This window comes from Ramularia collo-cygni, assembly GCF_900074925.1.
Source record: "Ramularia collo-cygni strain URUG2 genome assembly, contig: RCC_scaffold02, whole genome shotgun sequence".
Lineage (NCBI taxonomy): Eukaryota > Fungi > Ascomycota > Dothideomycetes > Mycosphaerellales > Mycosphaerellaceae > Ramularia > Ramularia collo-cygni.
The window spans coordinates 597184-620604 of NW_019716256.1; the positions used below are offsets into that span (position 1 = coordinate 597184).

At 53.1% G+C, this 23421-nt stretch overlaps 7 protein-coding genes; 5 read left to right on the forward strand and 2 right to left on the reverse strand.

The window, feature by feature from the left end:
• Positions 1-391: 391 nt before the first annotated feature.
• RCC_01773 (uncharacterized protein) lies at positions 392-2460 on the forward strand (the record flags this gene model as incomplete). XM_023767059.1 has 2 exons in its annotated part: positions 392-2030; positions 2084-2460. The coding sequence occupies 2 exons, from the start codon at positions 392-394 to the stop codon at positions 2458-2460; spliced, it is 2016 nt and encodes a 671-aa protein (XP_023622827.1).
• A 1890-nt stretch (positions 2461-4350) lies between these two features.
• On the forward strand, positions 4351-4704 carry RCC_01774 (uncharacterized protein; the record flags this gene model as incomplete). Its single annotated transcript, XM_023767060.1, has 1 exon — positions 4351-4704. One exon carries the CDS (start codon positions 4351-4353, stop codon positions 4702-4704), a length of 354 nt encoding a protein of 117 aa, XP_023622828.1.
• Positions 4705-4935: 231 nt separating this feature from the next.
• Positions 4936-7599, reverse strand: RCC_01775 (uncharacterized protein; the record flags this gene model as incomplete). Its single annotated transcript, XM_023767061.1, has 1 exon — positions 4936-7599. One exon carries the CDS (start codon positions 7597-7599, stop codon positions 4936-4938), a length of 2664 nt encoding a protein of 887 aa, XP_023622829.1.
• Positions 7600-8717: 1118 nt separating this feature from the next.
• Positions 8718-10163, forward strand: RCC_01776 (uncharacterized protein; the record flags this gene model as incomplete). The annotated part of the gene is made up of 1 exon (XM_023767062.1): positions 8718-10163. The coding sequence occupies one exon, from the start codon at positions 8718-8720 to the stop codon at positions 10161-10163; it is 1446 nt and encodes a 481-aa protein (XP_023622830.1).
• Positions 10164-10911: 748 nt separating this feature from the next.
• On the forward strand, positions 10912-11778 carry RCC_01777 (uncharacterized protein; the record flags this gene model as incomplete). XM_023767063.1 has 2 exons in its annotated part: positions 10912-11352; positions 11401-11778. 2 exons carry the CDS (start codon positions 10912-10914, stop codon positions 11776-11778), a joined length of 819 nt encoding a protein of 272 aa, XP_023622831.1.
• Positions 11779-12734: 956 nt separating this feature from the next.
• Positions 12735-13647, reverse strand: RCC_01778 (probable phosphoribosyltransferases; the record flags this gene model as incomplete). XM_023767064.1 has 5 exons in its annotated part: positions 12735-12823; positions 12873-13178; positions 13236-13452; positions 13551-13565; positions 13624-13647. 5 exons carry the CDS (start codon positions 13645-13647, stop codon positions 12735-12737), a joined length of 651 nt encoding a protein of 216 aa, XP_023622832.1.
• A 5420-nt stretch (positions 13648-19067) lies between these two features.
• Positions 19068-20352, forward strand: RCC_01779 (related to negative regulator of sexual conjugation and meiosis; the record flags this gene model as incomplete). XM_023767065.1 has 2 exons in its annotated part: positions 19068-19656; positions 19709-20352. The coding sequence occupies 2 exons, from the start codon at positions 19068-19070 to the stop codon at positions 20350-20352; spliced, it is 1233 nt and encodes a 410-aa protein (XP_023622833.1).
• Positions 20353-23421: the final 3069 nt, after the last annotated feature.

A 23421-nucleotide genomic window follows, 5' to 3' on the forward strand; every position in this document is an offset into this window, starting at 1 on the left:
CTTCTCCAATGTGCGACTCTCCTCTGTTCACAGTAACAATCAAACCTTCGCAGAACTGACTGTGAGCGAGGGAAGTAGAAGCTGATGAAAGTTGAAGAGCGATCACCCTCAAGTGGGGAATGTCGTGCCGGACCGGACTCCGGCTCTAGCGCGATCCACCCGCCCTCGCGTGTGTCTAACTTCGGGCTCCTCTCTTTCTGGCAGAGACAAAGACAACACCTTCCACGCGTGGCCGCAAACATCCTCGACAATCGCGCCACCAGAAAGTCTACGTTTCGAATATCACTCGRACTAATTCGAACGATTGCTAAGGGTGCAGCACGTCACACGCCTCGAATTGCTCTTCTCGCATCAGCTGTGCTCCTGCCTGGTCGACTCACCTCTCGATACGATGAGTGCATCCCCTGCGCAGGTCCCGTCAGGGCCCAGTTCCGCTACACCAACTGGCGGGCCACCCAAAACGATCAAGAGGAAGAAGGCGCCAGTCAGCGTGTTCCACAACAAGAAGAAGCCTGTCGCGAAGGTCGCCAACCCAACCCAGCGCCAACCTGTCCCGACTATCGCTGCACGCTCAAAAACTACTCAACAGGCTCCTCAGCAGTCTAGCAATGGAGCMGCGAATGACGCAAACCAGTATCCACCCAACACCGACGAGTACGGCAGCTACGCGGAGTATCCTATATTCGTCAACAAGCATATAATCGATCAAGGCATGCGGTATCATGCGGCCAAGCTGCATAGCAAAGCTGTCGACGATCAAAGCGCGGCTGTTGATCCATACGATGAGAATCAATTCGTGCGGCCACTGCGTCTTCACAGGCGCTATGCGCGTGACAAGATGGAGACTGCAGATGCCGAGGATCTTGCTTCGGGGATGGACGACAAGGAGCGCGAGCAAATGACTGCAAGGCGCGCTGAACGCCAAGCAGAGCGTGAGGAGAACCAGAAATTGATTGCACCAACGGGAGGCGAGACTACGAAATCTACCAAGAAGAAGATGTCGAAGAAGGCAGAGGAAGGCCGTGATAACAGCGATCCCGCGCGTCAAAAGCGAATGCAGCTGCGCTACGAAGAGGCTCGGCCCTGGCACCTTGAAGACTTTGAAGGCAAGAACATTTGGATTGGCAGCTATGAGCAGGCGCTTTCCGAGCACAGCACATTACTCACCGTTGACGATGGAGGATTCAGAATGGTCCCTGTTGAAAAATGGTACCGGTTTATTCAGACGAACAAAGTCAACACCATGGACTCGGAGGAAGTGGAGAAGCACATGAACAAGAAGTTTACGCTACCCAGGTGGGCAATGGGCACTCAACTTGAGAACGAGGTCGTTCGGAGAGAACAACAGCAAATGAAGGTCCAGGCATTCAAGTCCCGCCCACGCGATGAAGATGAGGTGAAGCGTGAGGACGGAAATGGTGAATTTGAAGCCGATCGGGACATGCTTGATCTGGATCTGCAGGACGAATTCCAGGACGATGATGAGGGAATGCTCTTCCAAGGCGACGACGCTGAAGACGGAGACGATATCGCCAAGCGAATTTACCTGGAAATGAGGGAAGCCGGTCTGGGCGGTACAGGCGTCAAGAATGAGGATGTGGATGTAGAGGAGGAAGAGCGGAAGAAGCAAATCGCGGAGCGCGAGGAGAGGAAGAAGAGCAAACGCCTGCGGAAGCAGCTCAGGAAGAAGGAACACCAGTATCAGTACGGATCCGATTCAGACTCGGACCCTTACGCAAGCTCGAGCGACTCTGTCGACTCCGATGAGGAGGCGGAGAAGGCTGCAGAGGAGCGCAAGAAGGAGGAAGAGGCTCGCAAATCCAGTCAGATCAATAGCGATAAGTCTGGCGCTTCTACGATGGGAAACAACACTCCCAGTGGCCGATCTGAGAAACGAGACCGGTTGGGCTCCAAGCGACCTGGCGACGATTCGGATCTTAGTGGGAACGAGTCCAGTCGTAAGAGAGCAAAGGTTACCAACGGAAGCGCATTGTCCAGACTGGCCTCAGGGAGTGGCCGATCGACGTCCCGTAAGTCGTGCAGCCTGCTGCTTACCGCTAGAAAATTACTGACATACTCCCAGCCGATGCTGTCAAGGCCAAGCTTTCTCGTACCGCCGCAGGCGGCTCAGGCTCTGGTAGTGACACTGACACCTCTCGAGCCGGCCGTCCAAAGCTCAAGTTCAAGAACAGCGCGCCCGGCTCACCATCCTCGGGTTCTCAGGTGGGCTCACGCGCTGCATCACCGTCCGCGCGTAGTCCACTTTCTGCGAGCAAGTTGGACTTCCCGACACTGCAAGAGGTCAAGGATGCAATCCCGCCGGACGGAATCGAGATCAAAAAGCTGGTGGCGCACTTCAAGAGCAGACTTGCTGGTCGCAGTGGAGAGTTCATAACATTGGTCAAGGCTGCGGGGACTCAAGACAAGGTCACACAGAAGATCAAGCCGAAGGCAGTGTAGAGGCATTCCTTTTGTGGGTTTGATATCGACATTCCTACACGCGAAGCCTCCGCTCATGCGCAGCGAGTGTCGTTTGCGTCAGGGCCCCATCTGAAACAGTGTGCCATCAGGGTTACGCTCACTTCTGCCCGGAAAGCCTGCAGGACAGCTTTACGCCGCTGATGATGCTTCGAAAATGGCATGCGGTGCGCACGGCAAAGCGGGCAATTTGCCAAGTCCATTAATAGACTAATGCTTGTCTCAACATGACCTWATCAGTGCGACTCATCATCTTGTTAGTAGGTTCTGCTCCCTCTTGTGATATTCTGAGTCCAAGTCTGAAGCACTTCCCTTCYCTTTCTCCTATCAGGAAAGAGACGAGAGAGCACGATGTTTGGCAGCCTCGCCCTTCGTCCAGCACCTAAACCTCGCGCTGATAAGAATTCCAATCCCGATTGACGAGGGCAACTGTTGGGTCGGCTGCAAAATTAAAGGCAGAGAGAGTCAAGGTCGGCGGGCAGAAAATGCACTACGATAACCTAGGTGTTGGGAGCACCATTGTCTCCGCCAATGTGTACATGGTAACACTGTTCAGGGGTTTCGAAACATAAGCCCCGCGAAGCTCATGCAGTAAGCTTCGCCCTGAATGCTTGCTTATGCAGTATAGTATGCTCACTGCATTCTGCCGCATGACGACGAGGCTATCTTGGTAGCTTAATTGGGGAACACTTTCTGCAGATAACTCCGAGACACCATCTGATCCTGTCCCGGACATACCGAATCTTCTGTCGGGAGCTGAACGTCTTTCAGGTTGGATTAGACATGCGTTCTGTGGTCTTCTCGAAGAACAGCCAGTCTACCTATCTTGCCTTTCTAGGCATGGACTCTATTGCGAGGCATCCATCCTGTGACCGGCCGACTCGGAGGCACAGGATCTTAGGTTTTGCGTTGGGATATGAGTCCTTGTTCTCGCAAAATCTCACCTCTCCCGGCAGCGGCTTGCCAGCATCAACCGATCTTAACCAGCGCTGTGACTTTCCCTTGAATTTCCCTCTTGATTGAAAGTTGAGTCCCGTGGGACGCGAGCGCCACAAACAAGAGGTAGTGCCTACGCACCTGCAACATGGGTGATCGCAACAGATGTGAGCGTAATATGAGCCCGAGATTGCTCAGCCACATCTTCTCTCCTGCTTGTGGACCTTTCAGACTGCATTGGTACGCTCACTCAGGCACGATGGCCTGAAATCGTTGCACATGACATGCAAGCACGAGCAGACGCGTACGCCCGGTACGACCTCTTCTACAACCTCACGGCCTACATATCCGTTCTCTGCAGTGTCCTTCTAGAATACTACCAGAGACTTGGAAGACAGTGACCGAGTGCAGTTCATATTGGAATGCAACCTGGAATCCACTCGGTTGCCATCTCTGAGACGCAAGCCTGGTTCTTTCAACGAGGCTTTGACATTCAAGCGTGAATATCGTACATACGCGCGTCGTCTGACTACGAACTATCACCTACGAGGAATTGGTATTCGTGCTGCGGCGAAAAGTCCATTCGCGTGGGGACCCGATAGGGTCGACCGATACACTGCAGCTGAGWAGGATGACTTCCCCTGTCCTATGTTCCGGTCATAAATTTATTGGATCAGTCATCAGCAGTGCCGATGTCACGAACAGGTGTCGTGAATGATATAAGATTCTCTCGTTGCGCCCAGTAATTGCCTGTGGCATGCACGCATCTCAAAATTCAATTGCACTGCAATAAAGTAGCTCGTCCAGACCTGGTATGTTCATCAGCCACATGCTTTAGTTCGCTCTCTGACCAAGATTACAACAAAGCCTCAACAAGTCCGTCCCTACTTCTACGGTTGAATCATGTACATTATCGTATGGACCATCATAGCGACAATGCTCCACCTCCACGCCTCCCTGACACTGGCCTCCCCCCTCGAAGCCAGGGCCCCAGCTACCGTTTACGAATACATGAAAGCAACTGCCATACCCATGCCATCAGCGACCATCGTCGCCAGCTGTCCGGACTCCACAGTTTCAGACGCCAATGATTGTCCACAGGGATGCACTGCAGCTCCAATAGGCGGTATGCTAGGCGTTGCCACTGCAAAATTTTCCTGCGCAGTTCCTAGGCCCGTCACTTCCTACACCAGTCACTTGGCCACCAGTACCTGCGACGTTGGATCTGTTGTCACGACATATTCGCTATGGGATGGGGATCGTCCACTGGGGTGTCACGCGACTAATTAGAGTCAATATGGTGTAGACTTCAAGGACGTGATGATGCCAAGCCGTGTGGCGCGTCTGAACGCAAAAAGACATAGAGGACCTGCATGTTGAGCACACCAAAGGTAGTTTCGAAAAGCACTCCGACTCGACAGAATTTAGTAGCACTTTTCGCATTGCGTAGCACTGTCAGAGAGTATAAACYCATCGCGTGTAGAAACATCACCAATATCAGCCAAACACTTCTTTCTAACCTCAACTCAGCTCGTCGTGTCCAGCACCTTGACTAGCATGTTCAGCGGGCAGCCGATCCCTGAGCCATCTAAGCGTTGCTTCTGTCCCCTTGTCGAGAATACGGTAGTTTGGTACGCGGAACGCATTTGAGGCTACCTCGAAGTTCCGCAGACCCTCATCCCACAAGAGACCGACCTCAGCTGGTAGCTGTTGGATGTCATTGCTGGAAAGATTGACGGTATTCATGCCCTGCAAAGCATCAAAGCTGATTGAGGTGAACTTGTTGTCCGTCGCAAATAACGTCGATAGCATGGGGTACGTGCTTCGAAGAGCAGGCAGATCTCCCGACAAGCGRTTGACGTTGACGTTGAGCACTTGGAGTTTCGGGGCGTGCATGAAGCGCACCAGGGGCTCGAAAGACCGGATTCCACACTTGCTGATGTTCAGCTCCTGTAGAGACGGGAGGTCCATATCATCTGAGAGGTAGTATGCGCTCATTGTGTTTCCCGACAGGTCGATAGATCGAAGATTCGCGCCCAGAAATAGTCCCGGAGGGATGCAGGTGAGCTTGTTGTACTGCAAATGGACCTGTCTGACATCATTGTTGTTCAGGAACGTTCCAAGAATATTGACCAGATCTTCGTCGCACAATCCTTGCGCTGCCAAGTCAAGTAAACCGTTGCCCTTGAGTGTCCAAATAGATGGCGGCTCCTCTGCGCCGWCCACTGTAACTGGACTTCCGGGGCATTCTGAGTCCGTATCTTCCGGATCTGGCGCGAGTCTTGCTTTCAGATCTCGCTTGATATCCGCGGCGCTCATGGTCAGGAACTTTTTCTCTCGCAATGGGTTCGCCGTGAGTACAAATGACTCGAGGCCATCCATTCTGCAGATTTCGGGGTTGAGAAGACGAATGTCATTGCTATTAAAGTTGACATTGCGTAGTTTGCGTAACGAGGTGAATCCGTGCGGAAGGTCTGTAATCTTGTTGTCTCCGCAAGCAAGAGTTATGAGGTCTGTCCAGCTCGCGACTGACGGTAGAACAGTCATGTGGTTATTTGTTAGATTCAGACTCCGCAGTCGAGGAAGAGCCAGTGTCTCCGAGAAGGTCAACGCGGCGATGGAATTATTCGCCACAGAAAGAGTTTGAAGTGTCGGATGCCCATCTACGCCACCGAGCGGAAACAACGAGCCGATCAGAGCATTGCTGCTGGCATCAAGTTCTATGAGAGGTATGTGTTGTAGTGCCTCCATTGGTAGTGCTGTGAGTTGATTGCCCGATACATTCAGCACTCTCAGTCCCACAAGTTCGCGCAAAGCTTCTGGTAATCCCAGCAGGCGATTGGACTGCAGATCTAAGACTTCCAGACTTGGCAATTCGCATACAGCGGTCGGCAGATTGCCGCTGATGTTATTGTGTCCAAGCCGAAGTTCCTTCAATGAGCGTATCTGAGCGATGACATCAAATGCGGCGTTGTCTAGCTTGTTGTGARAAACGTTCAAGCTTGTCAATCTCCCCAGCTGCCTCAGCCCCATAGGCAGTGTGTGTAGCGAATTGCCGTGTAGGTCGAGATATTCGAGCCCTCCGAACTGGTTCCCCTCCGCCGAATCATCTGCCGCCAACTCATTCGAGGTCCGGTCTGGGAACACTGCGTCGTCAAACTCTTCGATTTCGTTGTCGGCAGCGATGAATTTCGTAAGATCAACGACCTCCGCCCAATTGACATTACTCTCAATCATGGATGCAGAATCGTACATCTTGAGAACTTCTTCGGGTACGGCTTTGAGATTCATTGCCGCGATGTTGAGCTTGCCATCCATGCGTGCAATGTTTATTCTGTTTCGCAATATGTGCTTGTCGTCCTTTGGCGCCTGATTGAACGGGTCGGCATGCACGTCCATATCGAAAGACGCTGAATTCGCTGTTGAGAATCCCTGGGGTGAGTCGTGCTTCGGTGCTTGTGTCTTTCGCGCCGCCGCTTTGGCCGCAGCAATCTGTTGGCGTAGTGCAGCAGACGAGTTAGACACAAGGCGCTTCGGTTCTGATGCGATCTCGGATACATCTGTAGGCGTATGGACGGCATCATCRACAACACTGTTAACAGCGATTTCGATGGGTTGTCTTGCGGGAGGCTTCGCAGCAGGCTTCGTTACAGGCCTCGCTACAGGCTTTGTCACGGGTTTCGGTGCAAATGCGTTGCCAAGCCCGGGGGGTTTGAGTGAACGCGGCGTGCCAGATGTGCCGATTTTGCTGACAGGCGGTTTGATGCCAGTGGTGGGCGGCTTCATGGTGTTCCCTACTGGCTTGATATGGCTACCAGGCGGTTTGATGGCACTTCCTRGTGGTTTGAGACTGCCTGCAAGCGGCTTGAGACTTTTTACAGGAGTTGGTCTAGCGAGAGCCGGCTTCGCCGGTGGACCAGCGCGCTGCGGAGTAGATGTCTTGGCTTCTTGCAATCTACTAGAGAGGCCGCTACTCACGCTGCGTTGACTCGAAGCAGTAGAGCTGATGCTAGCAGTTCTGCCCGTTGTCCGCGCTGCGGGCCTCGCACTGGCAGATATGTTTCTTGTCGGAATCGCGGGACTGCTCAACAAGTTTGCAAAGGAGCCGTCACTCGTCACAGGTCTGCTGCCATTACTGCTTCCAGCGCGGCTCAGACTAGATCCCGGCCGTGGCGGAGGTCCCATGGGACTCTCTACTGGATTGAAAAAGCTGGATCGTCGACGGTCTTTGGGTGTTGAGGGTACTGATTGTAGGCTCTCGATTGTTCTGTCAGACAGCGACGGTCGGGATGTCTTCCGCACGTGGATAGGCTCGGGCACGGCATAGTCCTCTGGATCTTCCTCTGGATCGTCTTCAAATCCTTGACGTGAGCTGGATCTAAAGCTATCCAGAGAGCTCAGCTGGTCATGGTTCTCTTCATCCTCGGTTGCGACTGGCTTAGTAGAGAACGATGGTAAACGCTGCTGTGACTTGGCCCGTGAAGGTGGAACCAACGTCCTGGCACCAGACCGCGTGCCAGCTGGGAAGTTCGTCGATGGAGCAACCCGCTTCGGCACTGCAGGCCCAGCAGTGGACTCCCTTGTCAGTGTCGACGTTGCCGTTATCTGAGACGGACGGACCAGAGAACTCGCCGATGCACGCTTCTGCAGACGCGGGACTGCATTGATCTCCTTGATGGGACTGGGTCCTCGAATGGATCTCTGGGGTGGTGCTGGCAATCCAGTCCGTGGCAACTTTGATGATGCACGTGGAAGTGGGAGTCCTGTTGACCTGGTCGAATCCAWGCTTGCCAATCGGATGCGAATGTGCTCTTCTCTCCGTCTTCTGCTCACTCTCTCTCCGGTGCCGGCTTATCGCTCTGCTACTCGATTAACTTTCCGGCATAACAACACTTTGCATCTTCCAGAGTCATCTGAAGTGTCAATGGAAGGTGTTCAGGGATGGCCAAGTGGTCCGCAAGGGTCTTGTGGGGCCGCAGCGGCTCGCTTGCCAGTTGCCGGTGACAACGTTCTGTCGATCCCAGCCCCTCCCGACACTTCRCTTGCAAGCCACGGACATTCGAGGTTGCTTCCAGTTTGCGCCCGTCCTGATATACCAGCCATCGCTATCRCTGCGCCCTCGAGCAACTCYTGGCTGCATACGCACAATATCATACCATTGCTGCAAATCGACAGCAACGGTCGCGCGAACCACCTCGTACCCACAGCGCACCCTTCCCATCGGACGGAGACATTCGAATATCAAAACGCAAACCATAAATCCTGCTTGATCGTTGGGACGACGATCGTGGATTTGACGGAACATGGACTCCTCGTTCTCCCAAGACAGCACTCGTGGCCTCATGGTTCCACCAGTAACGTCCGGTCCAACCACACCGGAACTGTCGCATGTGCCGCTACCTGCCGGCGCATCGAAACCGCTCAGCAGCATGACTCCACCACCTTCAACGCAGCTGCCATCATCTTCGAGCCATGTAAAGACGCGCACGCCGACTCCGGCTGCATCCCATATCTCGACACCTCCGCCGACGATCGAGCTGGCAGGGCAGTCGCAGAGCAGTCGCATGAGCAGCGGCATATCCGGGCTGGAGCATGCTTCTTCGGAACAGCTCAAAGCCAAGATTGCGGAACTTCAAACCTCATGTCGCGAGGCAAACATGTCTGCAGCACACCATAAACTACAATACCAGATGCTAGCTCAAGAAAGTGCGGCAGCAATCGAGCGCTTGGCTGTGGAAGCGCGCATGGCTCAATCCGAGAACGAGGTGCTATATCATGCCGAACATACCAAGACCGTGGCGACTCCAGTCTCGTCGACTACACAAGCGGGATTCATGCCCATTGAGAAGGAGTTGTACCATCGCATGTGCCGTGAGATCCAGCTGCTCGGAGAAGCGAACCAAGGTCTCGATGCGGAATGTCGGAGACAGAACAGGATCATTGAGCATCAGGAGACCGAGATCGCAAGCTTGAGTGACAAAGTCACTCTGATGCGTGAGCGTATCAGGGAAAGTAGAGAGCACATGCACAAACTCCGCAGAGTCCAAGCGCCGGTCCAGATGGATGCAACGCCTCGTTCCGCGTACAACACCCCTCACCGTGGTCCGGCAAGATCACACCAGCAACCCCAGCGGTTTGAAGCCCTACTCCAAGCCTCGGAAATTGCCAGCCAGGAGTCTGCTCGTGCTGGTCCGCCTGGCAGAAAGGGGCATCAGAGAAACATTCACAGCATGTCAAGCCTGCCATCCACACCACATAGAATGCCTCCTCCATCTTACCACACACCACACGGCCGGCAAGCTCCAGCGAGAATGCCAGCGACCGCGCCTATGCCTCGCATCCCCGGTGCTCTGCGTACCCCCGACATCTACAATCACCAGTCTCTACCAGTCCCACACGAGGAAGGCCCACAATCTGATGGGACTGTCTCTGCTTCGGATAACGAAGATGACAGTGAGGCAGAGACCGACATCATCGAGCCAGAGGATGACGTCGGGGAATCGTTCGCTTCTCGGGCTGCGACACAAATGCTGCGTCCCACCAAGGAGCAAGCCAAGCGTGATAGCTTCAAGGGAAGTGGTATGCTTCAGTCGAACCCAGAGAGACCATTGAAACAAACAAAGCTATTTGGGGCTGTGCGGAAGGCCAATGTTGACAGGGTTGACGAACGTCCTGCCAAGCGTCCGAGGGCGGATGACATCCAGGAGCCTGCGCCTGTGGGTCTTGGTATCGCAGGAGTGAGACATTGAAGATGCTTGCACTTGAGAAAAACGATGCTTGCATATACGGTTCACTGATCGATACGGACGTTTGGGTGAAAGGTATTGATGAAATGACGTGGCAGGCTAGTGATGATGGTTGAGGATTGATGAAATACTACAATGCGCAACTTGATTCTCAACAACGCTGTCCTCGCAACACTCAAATACGCGAAAACTTGGCAAGGCCTGTCAACAAATGCTGTTGCCTGCTCAACACTGCTCTCTCTTCACTCACATCTCCACCCGGATCTTTCTTACGCGCTTCACCCAAATGGGCTAAAAACATGCGCCTCGAGTAAGTGAATGGGTGAAGTTTCCAGTCACTGGACCAGWTCGCTACGTCAGCCTTAGGCTCGGACCAACAATGAGACATGTTCTTATCTTCAGGTGAGGTTGCGGGAGAAGCACCATGCTTCACCGGGTCCCTCAGTGCATTCACATGGACTGCCACCTAATGACCATTTCTCTTTTGTACCGACCAAAATGTCTCCCTGCGTCCTGTATCGCTCACTGATAGCATCAAAATGGCTATCATCAAGCGTGCTGCTGGCGATGGGTTGGAGAGAGACATCCATGCAAAGGTGGGTTCTTGTTCAGCAGTGCCGACAATCAAGACTTACTCACTCCCCTACAGAAACTTTGTATTGTTCCATCGGACAAATCAATGCCGATTCGATGCATCACACCGCACGCCCAACCTGCGAAGAGACAATGCGAAGTTCCACGCTCTCACGGCATGGTAACACGCGCCATCAGCACCAGGCATTCGACTACAGCAGTCCTTGCTACCTACGAGCTGCTCGAAGCTATTCTCATCGAGCTTCCCATGTCGCAATTGCTCGAGGTTCGCAGAGTCAGCAAGACTTGGGAATTGCTCATCACGCAGTCAAAGCCGCTTCGTACCAAACTCTTCCTGGACCCAGAGCTCAGCAAGTGTCTCTGGAGTCTGGATCGGAAATCTCTCGAGCTCATACCATATGAGTCAGGTGACAGGGAGCGCCTGGGCGAGGAGTGGATCCATTCTCAAGCCTTGTCGCGTCCTTCAACCGTCAACCCACTTCTGTTTGCGCACGACGCCAAACTCAGAGGTCCGCTCAAGATCCGTGCTATGTCTTGCGAGAACCTGTACTTCACAGCTTCTCCGGACCTGGCTAAGCGTCATTCGGTTGTCCACGAGGTTTGTCGTTCCTCTGCCAGATATGATGCAGTAGCTAACAATGAATAGATGTATGTGACGCAGCCGCCCGTTAGTGTGGTTCAGTTCGCCTTCTACTTCCACGCAACCAAGGAACCCGGCAGGCGCTTCCGCCGCGCTGATGGGTGCAGAACTGTAAAGGTGACGAATAGGGATGGCGTCAAGCTGGGCCACGTGCTGCAGGCTTTCAGGATCGAGGCCAGCAGAACCCCAGAGTATCGACTGAGCTCCAGGCTGTCGATCAAGGTTCATTCGAGCTCTCCCGGTTGTAAGAGCGTGGTCTGGATGTTGGGAGCTATCTTTGTCAATGATGAGGAGAAGGAGGGTGTGGAGAAACTTAGGAAGAAGACTGTTGACMGTGCTGAAGAACCAGGATGGGTGGGAAATGTTCTACGAATGGAAGGATGATGGCGGGATGCTCTGGTGTTCAGAAAACTGATGGTTGGCGTTGGGATTGTTCAGAAGGTGTGGTCGCTCGCCAATGGCAAGCATTGTTGGGCAGGCTGTGTTGAGATCGAGTTGTGTCGCGGATAGCGAGTAATGTTTAGAGCAATGCCCTAAAGACGAGACAGTCAAGCGAGATGCACATACCACGAACGAGCTGAAATGACTAGTCTGATGATTGGCAGATGTTGCTTGCTAAGTAGTTCGAGGACAGCGTCGGGTTGAGCATGTCAGGAAGAGTATCTGTAGGTTTTGTTCAACAAGAGTAACGTCCACTCCGAAAGAATACCATGGAATAAAATACGTTTGACACCTGCCAAAATATCCACATAAAATACTGCGCATTACCTCGAGTATACATTAAAGATGTGACAACCCGACAACCCGCTCAACGAAGTTGATGCTACCCCAACCCTAACTCTAATATTTGAATTCATCGACAGACTTGCCGTCGACGCGGAGTTGTCCATCATGACCCAGTCCGACGATGAGATCAAGGAGCGGCGAGGTGAGGGAGAGATCCAAGGATCTGAATATAGTGGAAGTTCGAGAAATCAGACCTCGTGCTAGGCTTTCTGTGATGATACCCATCGTACGCGCGCAGTGAGACGATGCATTGTGCATCAATATGCTGCTAGAGCACCCTTCGTGGGAATGATCCCACTGCATGATCTAAGGAACGAACACGCCATCCAGGTGAATTCCAACGCCTGCCCATCCTCCAATGCCGGGTTTCGCAGAACGGCTTTCACTCAAGTCTCAGGCCCATCGCACCGAGGAACCAACCGTCTGCATCGTTCTTCTGTACCTTTGAATCTAATTGTTGGGGTGAAAGAAGAACCGAACCATACAGCCTCGCCGTTGGGTCATACCAACAAGTGACATCTGTACTCAAATGTGTTCATCGGGCACTCCGCGCCTCACGGCACGGTGTTGGCACCAATGCCCTCGTCCGCAACCTTCTGCTGGGCGGCCAAGCGGTCATGCTCATCGATGTCGGTAGCCTCCCCTAAAATTATGTCAGCACTTATCAAGTCCAGATTCCTTGAAGAACATACAAGGATAGCAGATCCACACGTCTTGGGTGGTCAGCGCGGCTAGATAGCGGTTCTCCTCCATCATGTCACTTGGCAGAGTGCCGCGCTTCTTCTTGTCTTTGTTGTGTAGCACGAAAATGGAGAATTTTGTGCTCTCACTGGTTCGGCCCAGCTGCTTCGCTGCAGTCTCGACGTCCTTCTGCAGCTCCTTCACCGCGTACTCGAGAGTTGTCCGGGTATCATCCACCTCGTCAACGATAAGCACGTTGCGGCCGATGAGGTTTGACATCTCCAAGCTGCTGAGATCGAGCCATTGAGTCCGAGTTACTGGGTCACGCTTTGATTAGCAGGACCTTGGAGGCATTGACAGGGAACCAGCCTAACCTTTGGTGCCGGGCTTCTCCACCTCGTCGCCACCGAGAGATTCGTAGAGGGAGAGGCCGATGGCCTGAATGGGAACGTTTGGGTTGCCCGGACCTTCCTTGAGGAACGAACGGAGAATGCGCGCCGGTACATATCCACCACCTCCAATCGCAATGATCAGACTGGGCTTGAAGTCCGCAAGGATGCGAGGAGCAGCATTCTGACAAAGCTTGTGCACCTGCAATAGAACACTTTGTTAGCTCGTGCATGCCGTGCGAAAGAAGATCTCGAGTTCCTCCAAACTATCTTTCATGTGACAATTCTGATGCTACATACATGGTTGTACGTAACCTGCGCGACGTTAGCTGTTGTGTTACGAATGGGATATGCGGTCTGCGATCATGCTCACGTAGACTTTCTCGACTTCGGACATGGTGGCGGATGATGTGATATGTTTAGGAGTGAAGTATGTTGTGTCGAGGTTTATATGTATCTTGCCCAATATTTTTCTTCTCGTGGCTAGGTGATCGGACCCCGCCGAGATCTGCACACCGCTTAATAATTTAGCCGGAGCCAAGTGAAGACAAAACTCGACTTCACACGCTAAATGTATCAAGACGATGTCCACAAATGCAAGTAGCATGATGCTGCAAATAGCATCTGATTCACGTTGTCATCAGTCTACGTCGATCTCCGCAAATACATGGCACAATTCCTCCACTACCACATGAAAATTTGGGGAACTACAAGGCGTTGCAAGTACCCAGAGCCCAATTGAGAGAACAGTGTTGGCACATGAGATGGTAACGTATGCGAGAACCTTGTGGACAATCTTCGACTCCTTACTCCCTCGAGAAAGACCATCACCAAGGCCAAAATTGTCCACCAGAACTGGACATGGCACGCATATGCCAAGGTAACAAGCAATGTGGATAAGTCGCGAGAACAGCTACCTTGTGGACAAAGTTCGTCCCTTTACTCCCTCATGGAAGACCATCGCCGAGGCGAAAACTCTCCACAAGAGATGGGAAACCGACGCATCGGCCAAGGTGTTAAGACAGATGGGCGCTGGAGTCTCGGCCGAGAACAGCGACTTCGTACTCTGTGGACAGAGTCCATATGATCGGTCTTCCTGGACATGGAGTTGTGTCTGCCAATTTTGTTCACACCATTCAAACACGTCATGGAGGACCGATGGACATGTATGGTTTCTGCAGGAAAAACGGCAATGTCGAATAATATCGGTTGCCCGTTGAGAAAGTGTGGCGGATGAAGCTTTGCTAACATGCCATGAAGCAAGCGCAGTTTGTCCACGTCAGCACCACGAACCATCGTGGAGGAGGGATTGGGGCGACGATATGTACCGCATTCCCTTGATACTCCACATCACAGTTGATCGAATTCCAACCATCTTTTGAATGCGTCCTTCTCCGCAGCCTTCAGCATATTCAGAGGCATTGACACCGCAGGATATTCACTCAAGGAGTCAAGACCGGTGCGAGTCCAACCGCCCTACGAGGCCAACTCAATCTTGCTCGTGCTCCACGAATACAAATACCGAGTCTTCCAAGCCGCTGCTGGGTGTCTACATTAGGTGCCACAGCCTCGTATCGACAATGTACTTTYGGGTGCGCGAAATTTGCGAAATGCAATATGAGCTGGAACATGCTTGCGGACAGACCTTGATCTCCTTGCCATGATCACCCCATCGTGTCCATCTCAGTCGGACCCGCGCGGATGGTCTGAAAAGTACGGAGTACAAGCCTGTCAGCGGGACGAACAGGAGGTTGTGACTGCTGAACGGAGTGGGGCTTAAGTTTGGGGCCTCCAGGYAGTGCTGAACTTGTTGCCGCACCAAGCTAGGAGCAGGAATCGGAGATCATACGATGGTGAGTCTTCATCTTTGACCTGATGTTCGATCGGGGATCTGTACCTTGGTGGTGCCACCTCAAAGTCCACGGATGATGCTGGATCTCGGATCATCCCGGGATAGCATGGTACAGAAAGTTATGACTTGCCGCGCAAAGCGCAGCTCATCTGGCAAAGCTGAGTTGTTTCTGCGGTCAACCCTGAGAACACTGTTTGATGCAAGTCTTGTTGTACCAGCTGAAACCTCGAAGTTGATCGGACTTCGTCTTCGCTTAGACTGGGCTGCTACAGGAGTCCAGGAGTCGAAACTCAGTTGGCACACGCAACGAAGGTTCGATCATCAGCCGGCGGCAAGGTGAGTGTACCGAAAGCCTGGGACCTGGGACCTCGCTGCAGGACAGCTATGCAAGCATCGAAGGGCACTCTATCACCATCAGTAGCGGGAGCGCCGGGAGCGTCTCATCCCAGCTATTCGGTGCAAGCCGTGTGGTATTGGTTATGTACATCGGGCAAGATCATGAAAGCCGATGATCCGTACAGCTTGCAACTGGCTTGCCCGTGTGGCATCTTGGGTTTGTGGTGCAATGACACGCAAAGCAGGCTTTAGTCACAATCAATGTGAGCTGTTGCCTCCTTATCGATACGATGTATGCTCTGGCAGTCCGCCACGTACGCCGTATACTTCTGGCATTTGCACGCAATGAGCGCGTCTGGCCGGGTCTTGTGGCTTCGACTACAACACTCCAAGGCGTCGGAATCGAAAAAGATATGGCGTTATCAATCATCCGATCTTGCCAACACCGTGGTTCAGAATCAGCGAGCCTCGCCTGTTCGAGGCTTGTGTTAGTTCCAGACAAAACCTCCAAAGGCCACGGCCTGTGGCTTCCATGCGGCGGCCTGGCTTAGACGGTAGATGCCAGCACTCAGGGAGGCAGCGCATTTCGCCGCTCGGCGATAATGACCGTCCATACTCCGTGTTCGACCAAATACCACGCGAGGCGCACGMGGCTGCAAAGCTTACTTTGCATCGTGCTTGGTATATACTCTTTGCTGGTCTGGCTGGGGAGTTGAAGCGCTCGTACTTCATTCAATGATAGCCGCAGACTACAAACACCTACCGTCCAAGGTGTACCCCAATCTCAGAGAATGACGGGCCAGGTGGCGAGTGGTCGAGTGTGAGATTGTGCGACTGGCGATACGCCAGCTCCTGCGCCAAATGTACATTCTTTGTTGATTACGGCGGTCGGATTGGCCAGACCGTCGGCTAGACCGTCGTCTCAGACTCGACTGCCGTCGTTGACGCGTGCTCTGAACAAGAAACATGCAGAGAACAGTTTGCAGCGGTCGATGCTTCGAATGCTGAGTCAACTTGCACGTTTGTTGGACCTGACACTTTTAGCTGCGWTAATGGTGTGTACAGCGACCAGGATCCCAGCCATTGCCTCTCACACACTACCATGTCACTCTCGTTGCTGGAAAAACATGCGCGAGTCGTCGATAGGTTGGCAGAAGCTCGACGTAGACGCGCCGCAAGAAACAGTGGTTGGGATGGCTACCACCTGCATCGATGGCGTGGCTGTTGTGCCGCATAACCTCTCCACTGGACCCGGTCAGGAGTCAGGACATCTTCGCAACCGCTGCTGCACAGCTGTGCCTCAGGCCACTTGGCAACAGGAGGACACCTTGTCAAGTGAGCTGCGGCTAGACCTTCTCGCGATTGATTGGCGAGCGGTGAATCGTCTGCACTAAAACTTATACARGGAATCGATCGTAAGGTGCCTCGAACAAGTAAGCGCTTCGTGATCCGGGAGGCCGTGCGGGACTGGCTGGTAAAAGTCTCCAAGCCCAAGAGCGCGCTACTGCAAGGAATCGTGTCAAGGACAAAGTTAGACGGGCCCACCCAAGACGCTACTCGCGGCCATTTTCGCGCCAGGCCTCGTGGTCTGAGCTGCAAATTTGGTTGTGTCCACACGTCGCAGCGGGTCCTCTGACGTGGCTGATCATCAATTTGGTGCGGCGAATTGCATCACCGAACCCAATTGGCTGACGACCCTGCGTCTAAAGGAAGAGTGGCACAGCGCTGACGAGCCAACACTTTGCGAGTACATCTGATTAGCACGTGACTCGGTTTCGATCCAACGGACATTCTCCTTCGGGGATTCTTACAGCCTGGTCCGGGTGATAGACGGTGAAACGACGTCTCACTGTGTTGTCGTGACGGGATATTCGACCCCGGCATCGAGCAGCTGAGACAAACAGCTGGTAGACGGGCCTACTGACATCGAAAATTTCTGCCAGTATCATTGATTGCAGGCTGCAACGCATGATCTTCGCGAGGCTTATGCGAATAATTTAATTGCAGAATGTGTATGCTGCAGGCATCCAATGAAATCAGACTACGGAGCATGTACGACCGCGAATCTGCCAGAAGCTTTGGGGCTATCCCTAACATGACGGGACGCACGCCTCGCCGTTTCTCACAACCTTCGTCTCACCTGGAGCACATCGCTGGAAGCGAACACTGAAGGATCCCTCGGAGCGGGAAATCCCTTGTTGCCTGCAGATGCGAAACGCCAGCACGAGGCTGGACTGTTTGCGCACTCGCGGATGATCTTTGCTCCATACCCGCTGGAGATGTGTAGCTTGTACCTACAGTYGAAGGACATCACGATCACCATGTGATGAGGAGCATCATCGTCGTCAGCAGCAGCGACGTTGATGTTGGTACGTCGGCAGCGAATTAGACGACCGACAACAGCCAATCACCAAAGTAAGAAAAAATGCCAGGAGAAGTTTAAGTTGGCCGCTGCGGAATCGCCAAGTGCTCTAGGTAGAACCTAGAAGCGGCGGAGCCAATCTTCCTCTGACTCGTTTTCATGGTAGGGTTGCGGGAAGCGATCTTCTGGAACTCCGTTGTGAGGAAACGTGAAAAGCTGGTGTGATGGAGGGATGCTTTGCCGGAGCACAAGTCCACGTAACGTCAAGGCGCTTGTGCAGCGCAGTTGTTGCTGGTATCCGCTCTTCATTTGCCACCGGTGATTGGAGTGCTGATCGTATTGCTCTGGGAGGAGGCCTCCTACCTGCGGCCGGACAACAGCCAATCGTTGCCCAAGTCCAACACTTGCGCGGCAACTCATGCATTCGATTGTGCTGTGAAAATCTGCACGAAGCCGCTGTACGAGGAACTCTCGACGTGACCAGCAAATACTGGCGACCAACGATGCCTCCGAGCATGCCGCTCGGGCTCGCGTTTTGCGAGGCTAGGCAGGCGTCAAGCCTTGCTCGCCTCTGGTGAACGTCGCAACGGCAGCTCAACCACCGGTCATCCGTGCGCCCAACAGAGAAACAGACGCATGCGGGTCATGGCGTCTCCCTGAGCCAATGATGGGTGGTTGGGCCCGGAGGTACAGGGATAGCTCCATCCGCTTGCCTGCACTGACACTAAACACGGGTGTGCACGGCCTGCTAGCTGCATGCGTCAAGCCACCGCGCTACCGTGAGCGAGCCATGTAGCGCAAGGATATTTGCGCTAGTAATGGAAGCTTTGGGAGGGAAATGTGTCGACTTGAAAGGCGAGCTACAAGACTCATCCATGAGAGTTGACCACCTCCCAAAGATTGTCTGCGGATATATGCACCTTGATCCATCCAGCCTATCGTCCATGACAGTCTTCTTCTAAACCAATCCTCTTTCGCTACACAACACCATCACATTTGGACTAGGGTCCGTGGTCGTTTATCTTTGGGATCTTGCCATACGATTGTTGTTTCCATACATCAAACCAGGACATCCAGTCTCACGGCACTCTAACAATCCCCTTCAACACTCTCTTGGATTGACATTAATATTACGTCCTGCAAAGATTGAACGATTTATTGTTCAATCAATCGTTCAAGCCTACCGAAACACCATCAGTTGGAGCCTTGATTGCATGCGTGTCTTCATCCACTGAAGGTCATCCGGATTCCTTCAATCAAAGCAACCATGCTTCCAACTCCACCTGCATCTCCAAAGCCCTCGGGACTATGCCATCCAGAGGACAGGATCGGTCTGGTTATAGCTGATGGCATTCAGCTGACTGGAATCCTTGGMGTTGGTGCATATGGAACCGTGTATGAGGCTTGCCAGCTGGGCACTGGAATCCGATATGCTGTCAAAGTTTTGAACAAGTTGGGACTGGATCCACGACAGCAGGAATTCCAAAACCGCGAGATCGTGCTCCACTATGCTGCCAGTCAACATCCTAATGTTGCATCCTTGGTGAAGATCATGGACAGCCCTGAGTGCACGTATGTTGTGATCGAATACTGCCCCGAGGGTGACTTGTTCTCGAAGATCACCGAGGAAGGCCACTACATTGGAAACGATTTCAAGGCCAAGCATGTGTTTTTGCAGATTCTTGCCGCTGTCCAGCATTGCCATTCCAAAGGAATTTATCACCGGGACCTCAAACCAGAGAACGTTCTCGTTATGGACGATGGTTGGACAGCCAAGCTCGCGGATTTCGGTCTTGCTACTCGCGAGCGAGTCACCTCGGATTTCGGTTGCGGCTCAACATTTTACATGTCACCAGGTTTGTATTCCCTGCTCAATCTCATGGACCAACATGCTGATAATCTCAACAGAGTGCCAAAACCCCAACCCCAGCCCTTATTCGTGTTATGCCTCGGGTCCAAACGATGTGTGGGCATTGGGCGTCATTCTGGTCAACCTGACATGTGGCCGGAACCCATGGAAGCGTGCTGCCATGGACGATTCCACTTTCCGAGCGTTCATGAAAGACCGCAACTTTTTGCAGACCATCCTCCCAATCTCGGATGAGTTCAATGGTCTTCTCCAAAGAATCTTCGAGGTTAACCCGCATCGTCGGATAACGCTCGACGAGCTTCGTGAAGGACTCATCAGGTGCAGCCATCTCACCACTCAGGACTCATCAGCTCCTTCCACCGCACCACCTACTCCTCCGTACAGTCCTGTGGAGGTGCCTTTAGACTCACCATCTGTGGTGAAGAATGAATCATTCGAGACTGTTCCGCATTTGGATCTTTCGGCTCCTCACTATTCTCCCAATACACCGCAAGGTCACTACTACACTCCCCCTCCTTCGGGACCTAGCAGTCAGCAGCAGACGATCTACAATACCCGGTCCAAGGCTGTTCAGCCCTCCTGCACTGGCCCTTTCATGGCAAACTTCCCGGACTTTCGTCGATGCGGAAACCTACTTTCGTCCTTCAMCATACCACACCCTGCGTGGGCAGTGTCATACTAAGGAATCTCCTGCCTTGGGGGATCTTACCTTGTATTTTTGACCTATTTCGATTCATTCGATTCAAACGCCAATTTCTGATTTAGCGTTGACGACGACACGAAAATTTGGTTTCGAGCGACTGGAGCTTTCATCTTACTGTTTGGCGGCGTCCTCAGAAAAGAAATGTACTTGATACCCCTGCTTTGCTTCAGCTATTTATTGGAGGACATTCTCCATCTTCACGTGTGAAAGGTTAGTGAGCCGCAGATAGGCCACTTTGCTCGACAGAGCCATAGACGGGAAGGACAAAATTGTTGTACATATTTTACTAGATGATGACGAGATATGAAAGCCATTGTATAACAAAATCACAGGCTTCAACATTCAAGTCTCTCCCTCACGTCTCGCCTTCTGTTCGTACCGACATTGCGATTCATGCCCAATCTTTACGCTAGAAAGGCGTCCTGGCAACAAATGGATATCAGCGCTTGAGGGCCAAGTACCCAAGGTGAGAGGCAGTTGATCATCATCCTAGCTACTCAGCGCGCTGGAGCCTGGATGACAACGGAATGTCGTTGATGGTAAATTCCGATTCCTCGAAACACCCCACCGTGCTACCATTGKGGTTTTAACCTCACCCGCCCACGGCGCGCTGCAGCTCGTGTCCGACTCTGACGCACACCCTACCCTGCCAGAGTCGAGGTAGCCAACAAATCATCGTGCGCTACTTTGATCCACCACAAGCAGTCAGGGGCGCTCACCTAACGCCGGGCTGGRACTGGGACAGGCAAGAAGCACGTGGAGTTTCCGCAGCAGACTCCACCACTTGTCCGACCCTTGCGTCGGTTGATTATGGTGAAATCGACTGCCGAAGTCTTGGACACGACTCCGTCAACTTGATCGTCAAGTCATTAAATTCGCAGACCCTGTCGTAAAATCCGTGGAGTGATGACTACGCTCGATTCGTCCACACCTCCGTTGGCTACCCAGGCTCCAGAGGGCACATCCAGAGGGCATTTCCCATAGGGCAGCTCCCAGCCCAGAGCTGATGAGAGGACTGCTGTTAATCATGTGATGGATTGCATTCCTTGGGGATTCATCGTGATCGTTGTTTTCCGCAGTGGGCCGGCGGCGGTGGCGAGCGCATCCGTTGTGCCACTCGCTCCTCCAGCTGCCGTGACCTGACATCTCGCATGGGCTTCGTAAACAGCCTCCACGGTGGTACGACTGCCCATCGAACATCGATCACTGCAGCACTCACCTCCGTTTGCAGCCGCCACTGCAGCCACTGTTGGCTGGAAGATGGAAATCTTCCGATGGGGAGCTGTCGTGTTTCTGTCAGACGCTGCTCCACTGCTAACGTTAACGCATGTGTCTTGAGCAACCATGGCGTGCGGAAGGCAGCATGCTACTCCCATTGTGTCACATCACACGCCTCACGAACTCGAAACGCGAAAATGCTCTTCGCCTCTTCAAGCGCAAGAGGTTCTCCATGCAGAAATTCGAAAAGTAGTACATGAGCGACGTGAACATCACCGTCGCGATCAGCAGGGCCTGTCGAGTGGAACGGCACTGTTACGGAGACGCGAACGCACACCCTGCCTTATCGAAAGCGTTCCAAAGGCTCGTGGTGTCTCATGTATCTCCCAAAGGCCTCATACTCAAGACCCGATGGGAGGCGAGCCACTCGTTCCCATGTACAATCCTGCAACGAGCAAGCGGCGCAGCACACCCTTCGACCTTTGGAAGTGGTAGGGTTGCCGCCGGTAAGAACTCCAATCGCATCTACCTGCCACGATACCAGCGCCCGTTGACAGCCTTCCCAGTGTTCGAGTCCCTAGCTGCATGTCTCGCGGTTCCACCTCCAGCATGCCGCTTTTTGTATCGCGGAGGTCGGAACTATCAACCCGCATCAGCTCCAGAGATCTCGAGCCAAGTTATCGAATCTCAGCACTACTGTACAGAGGTACATCACTCTACTTGACGGCGCGGCGTCCCAATCAGCGCCTCTCTTCACACACCACGCAGGAAAAAAGGCCAGACCAAATCGCGGGGCTGAGGCCGATCTCTTGCTGCAGCTCGACGTTTTTACCTTTGCCCGCAGCTCCACAGAAACACAGCCTGCGTGCTTTCATGCCGAGTAGTGTTAGTGGAACCAGTCCGCAATCAGCATGAGAGAAGCTACACTATGTACTTACTACTGKTCCCGCAGACGCAACAACCCGTCGGGCCTGCAGCACCACTATCATCATCATCATCTTCATCACAAATCTATCAGCGTCGAGCATGCAAGCCTGGGCACGCCTCTGACGACACGGCAACAAGTCCGTTCATGTATGCTCATTGCTCGGCGTGCTTGTCCTGCAGTATCCCCTCGATGGAGCCCTTCATCGATCAGGTTGATCACTCGCGGCCTCATCTGTCGCAACGCCACTTTGCTACGCGACAGAGCCACGAGGCACAGAGTGAGAAGAGGCCGCGCTGACGAGGCCATTTCATGCTCCTACCCGGCTCGATCATCATCATGGCCCGAAATAACAACTGACGATCTAGTAGGCTGGCCACTTGTCAGCAGTTGCGAGCTCGTCATTCCTTTCATCTGGGCTGTCTTTCGATCGACGCTGCACGAAGATACACTTGTCCTGGTCCACTGTGAGAACCACAACGACCATTGCCCAGACTGTCACACGTCGACTCGGAATCTGCCAATCAAAGTTCGGCCGACGCCAAATATCATGGCAATGCTTTCCACAGTACCTACAGGCCCTCTAAACTTTCCACAAAACGATGCAAATGCGAATGCAAATGCCGACTCCACATGGTGCTCCAGTCATGAATAAAGTCTGCTCCGATAATAGATGAAAACTTGCTCGAGAAGGCCCCCCTCTGACAGACTTTAAGCCCGCGTGAGAGATCGTCGCTGCACGTCACAACTCTCGCGGGGCTCAACTGTCCAGCTGTAGGAGCAGGCTGGGAGAACACGCGTGAAGCTGACTCTGGCAAGCACTCCGAGTCAACTTGCGCTCCAACTTCCAACTCCCAACAAGTGTTGTGCTGAAGCGCACCAATAGTAGTTTGGATGCATCGCCG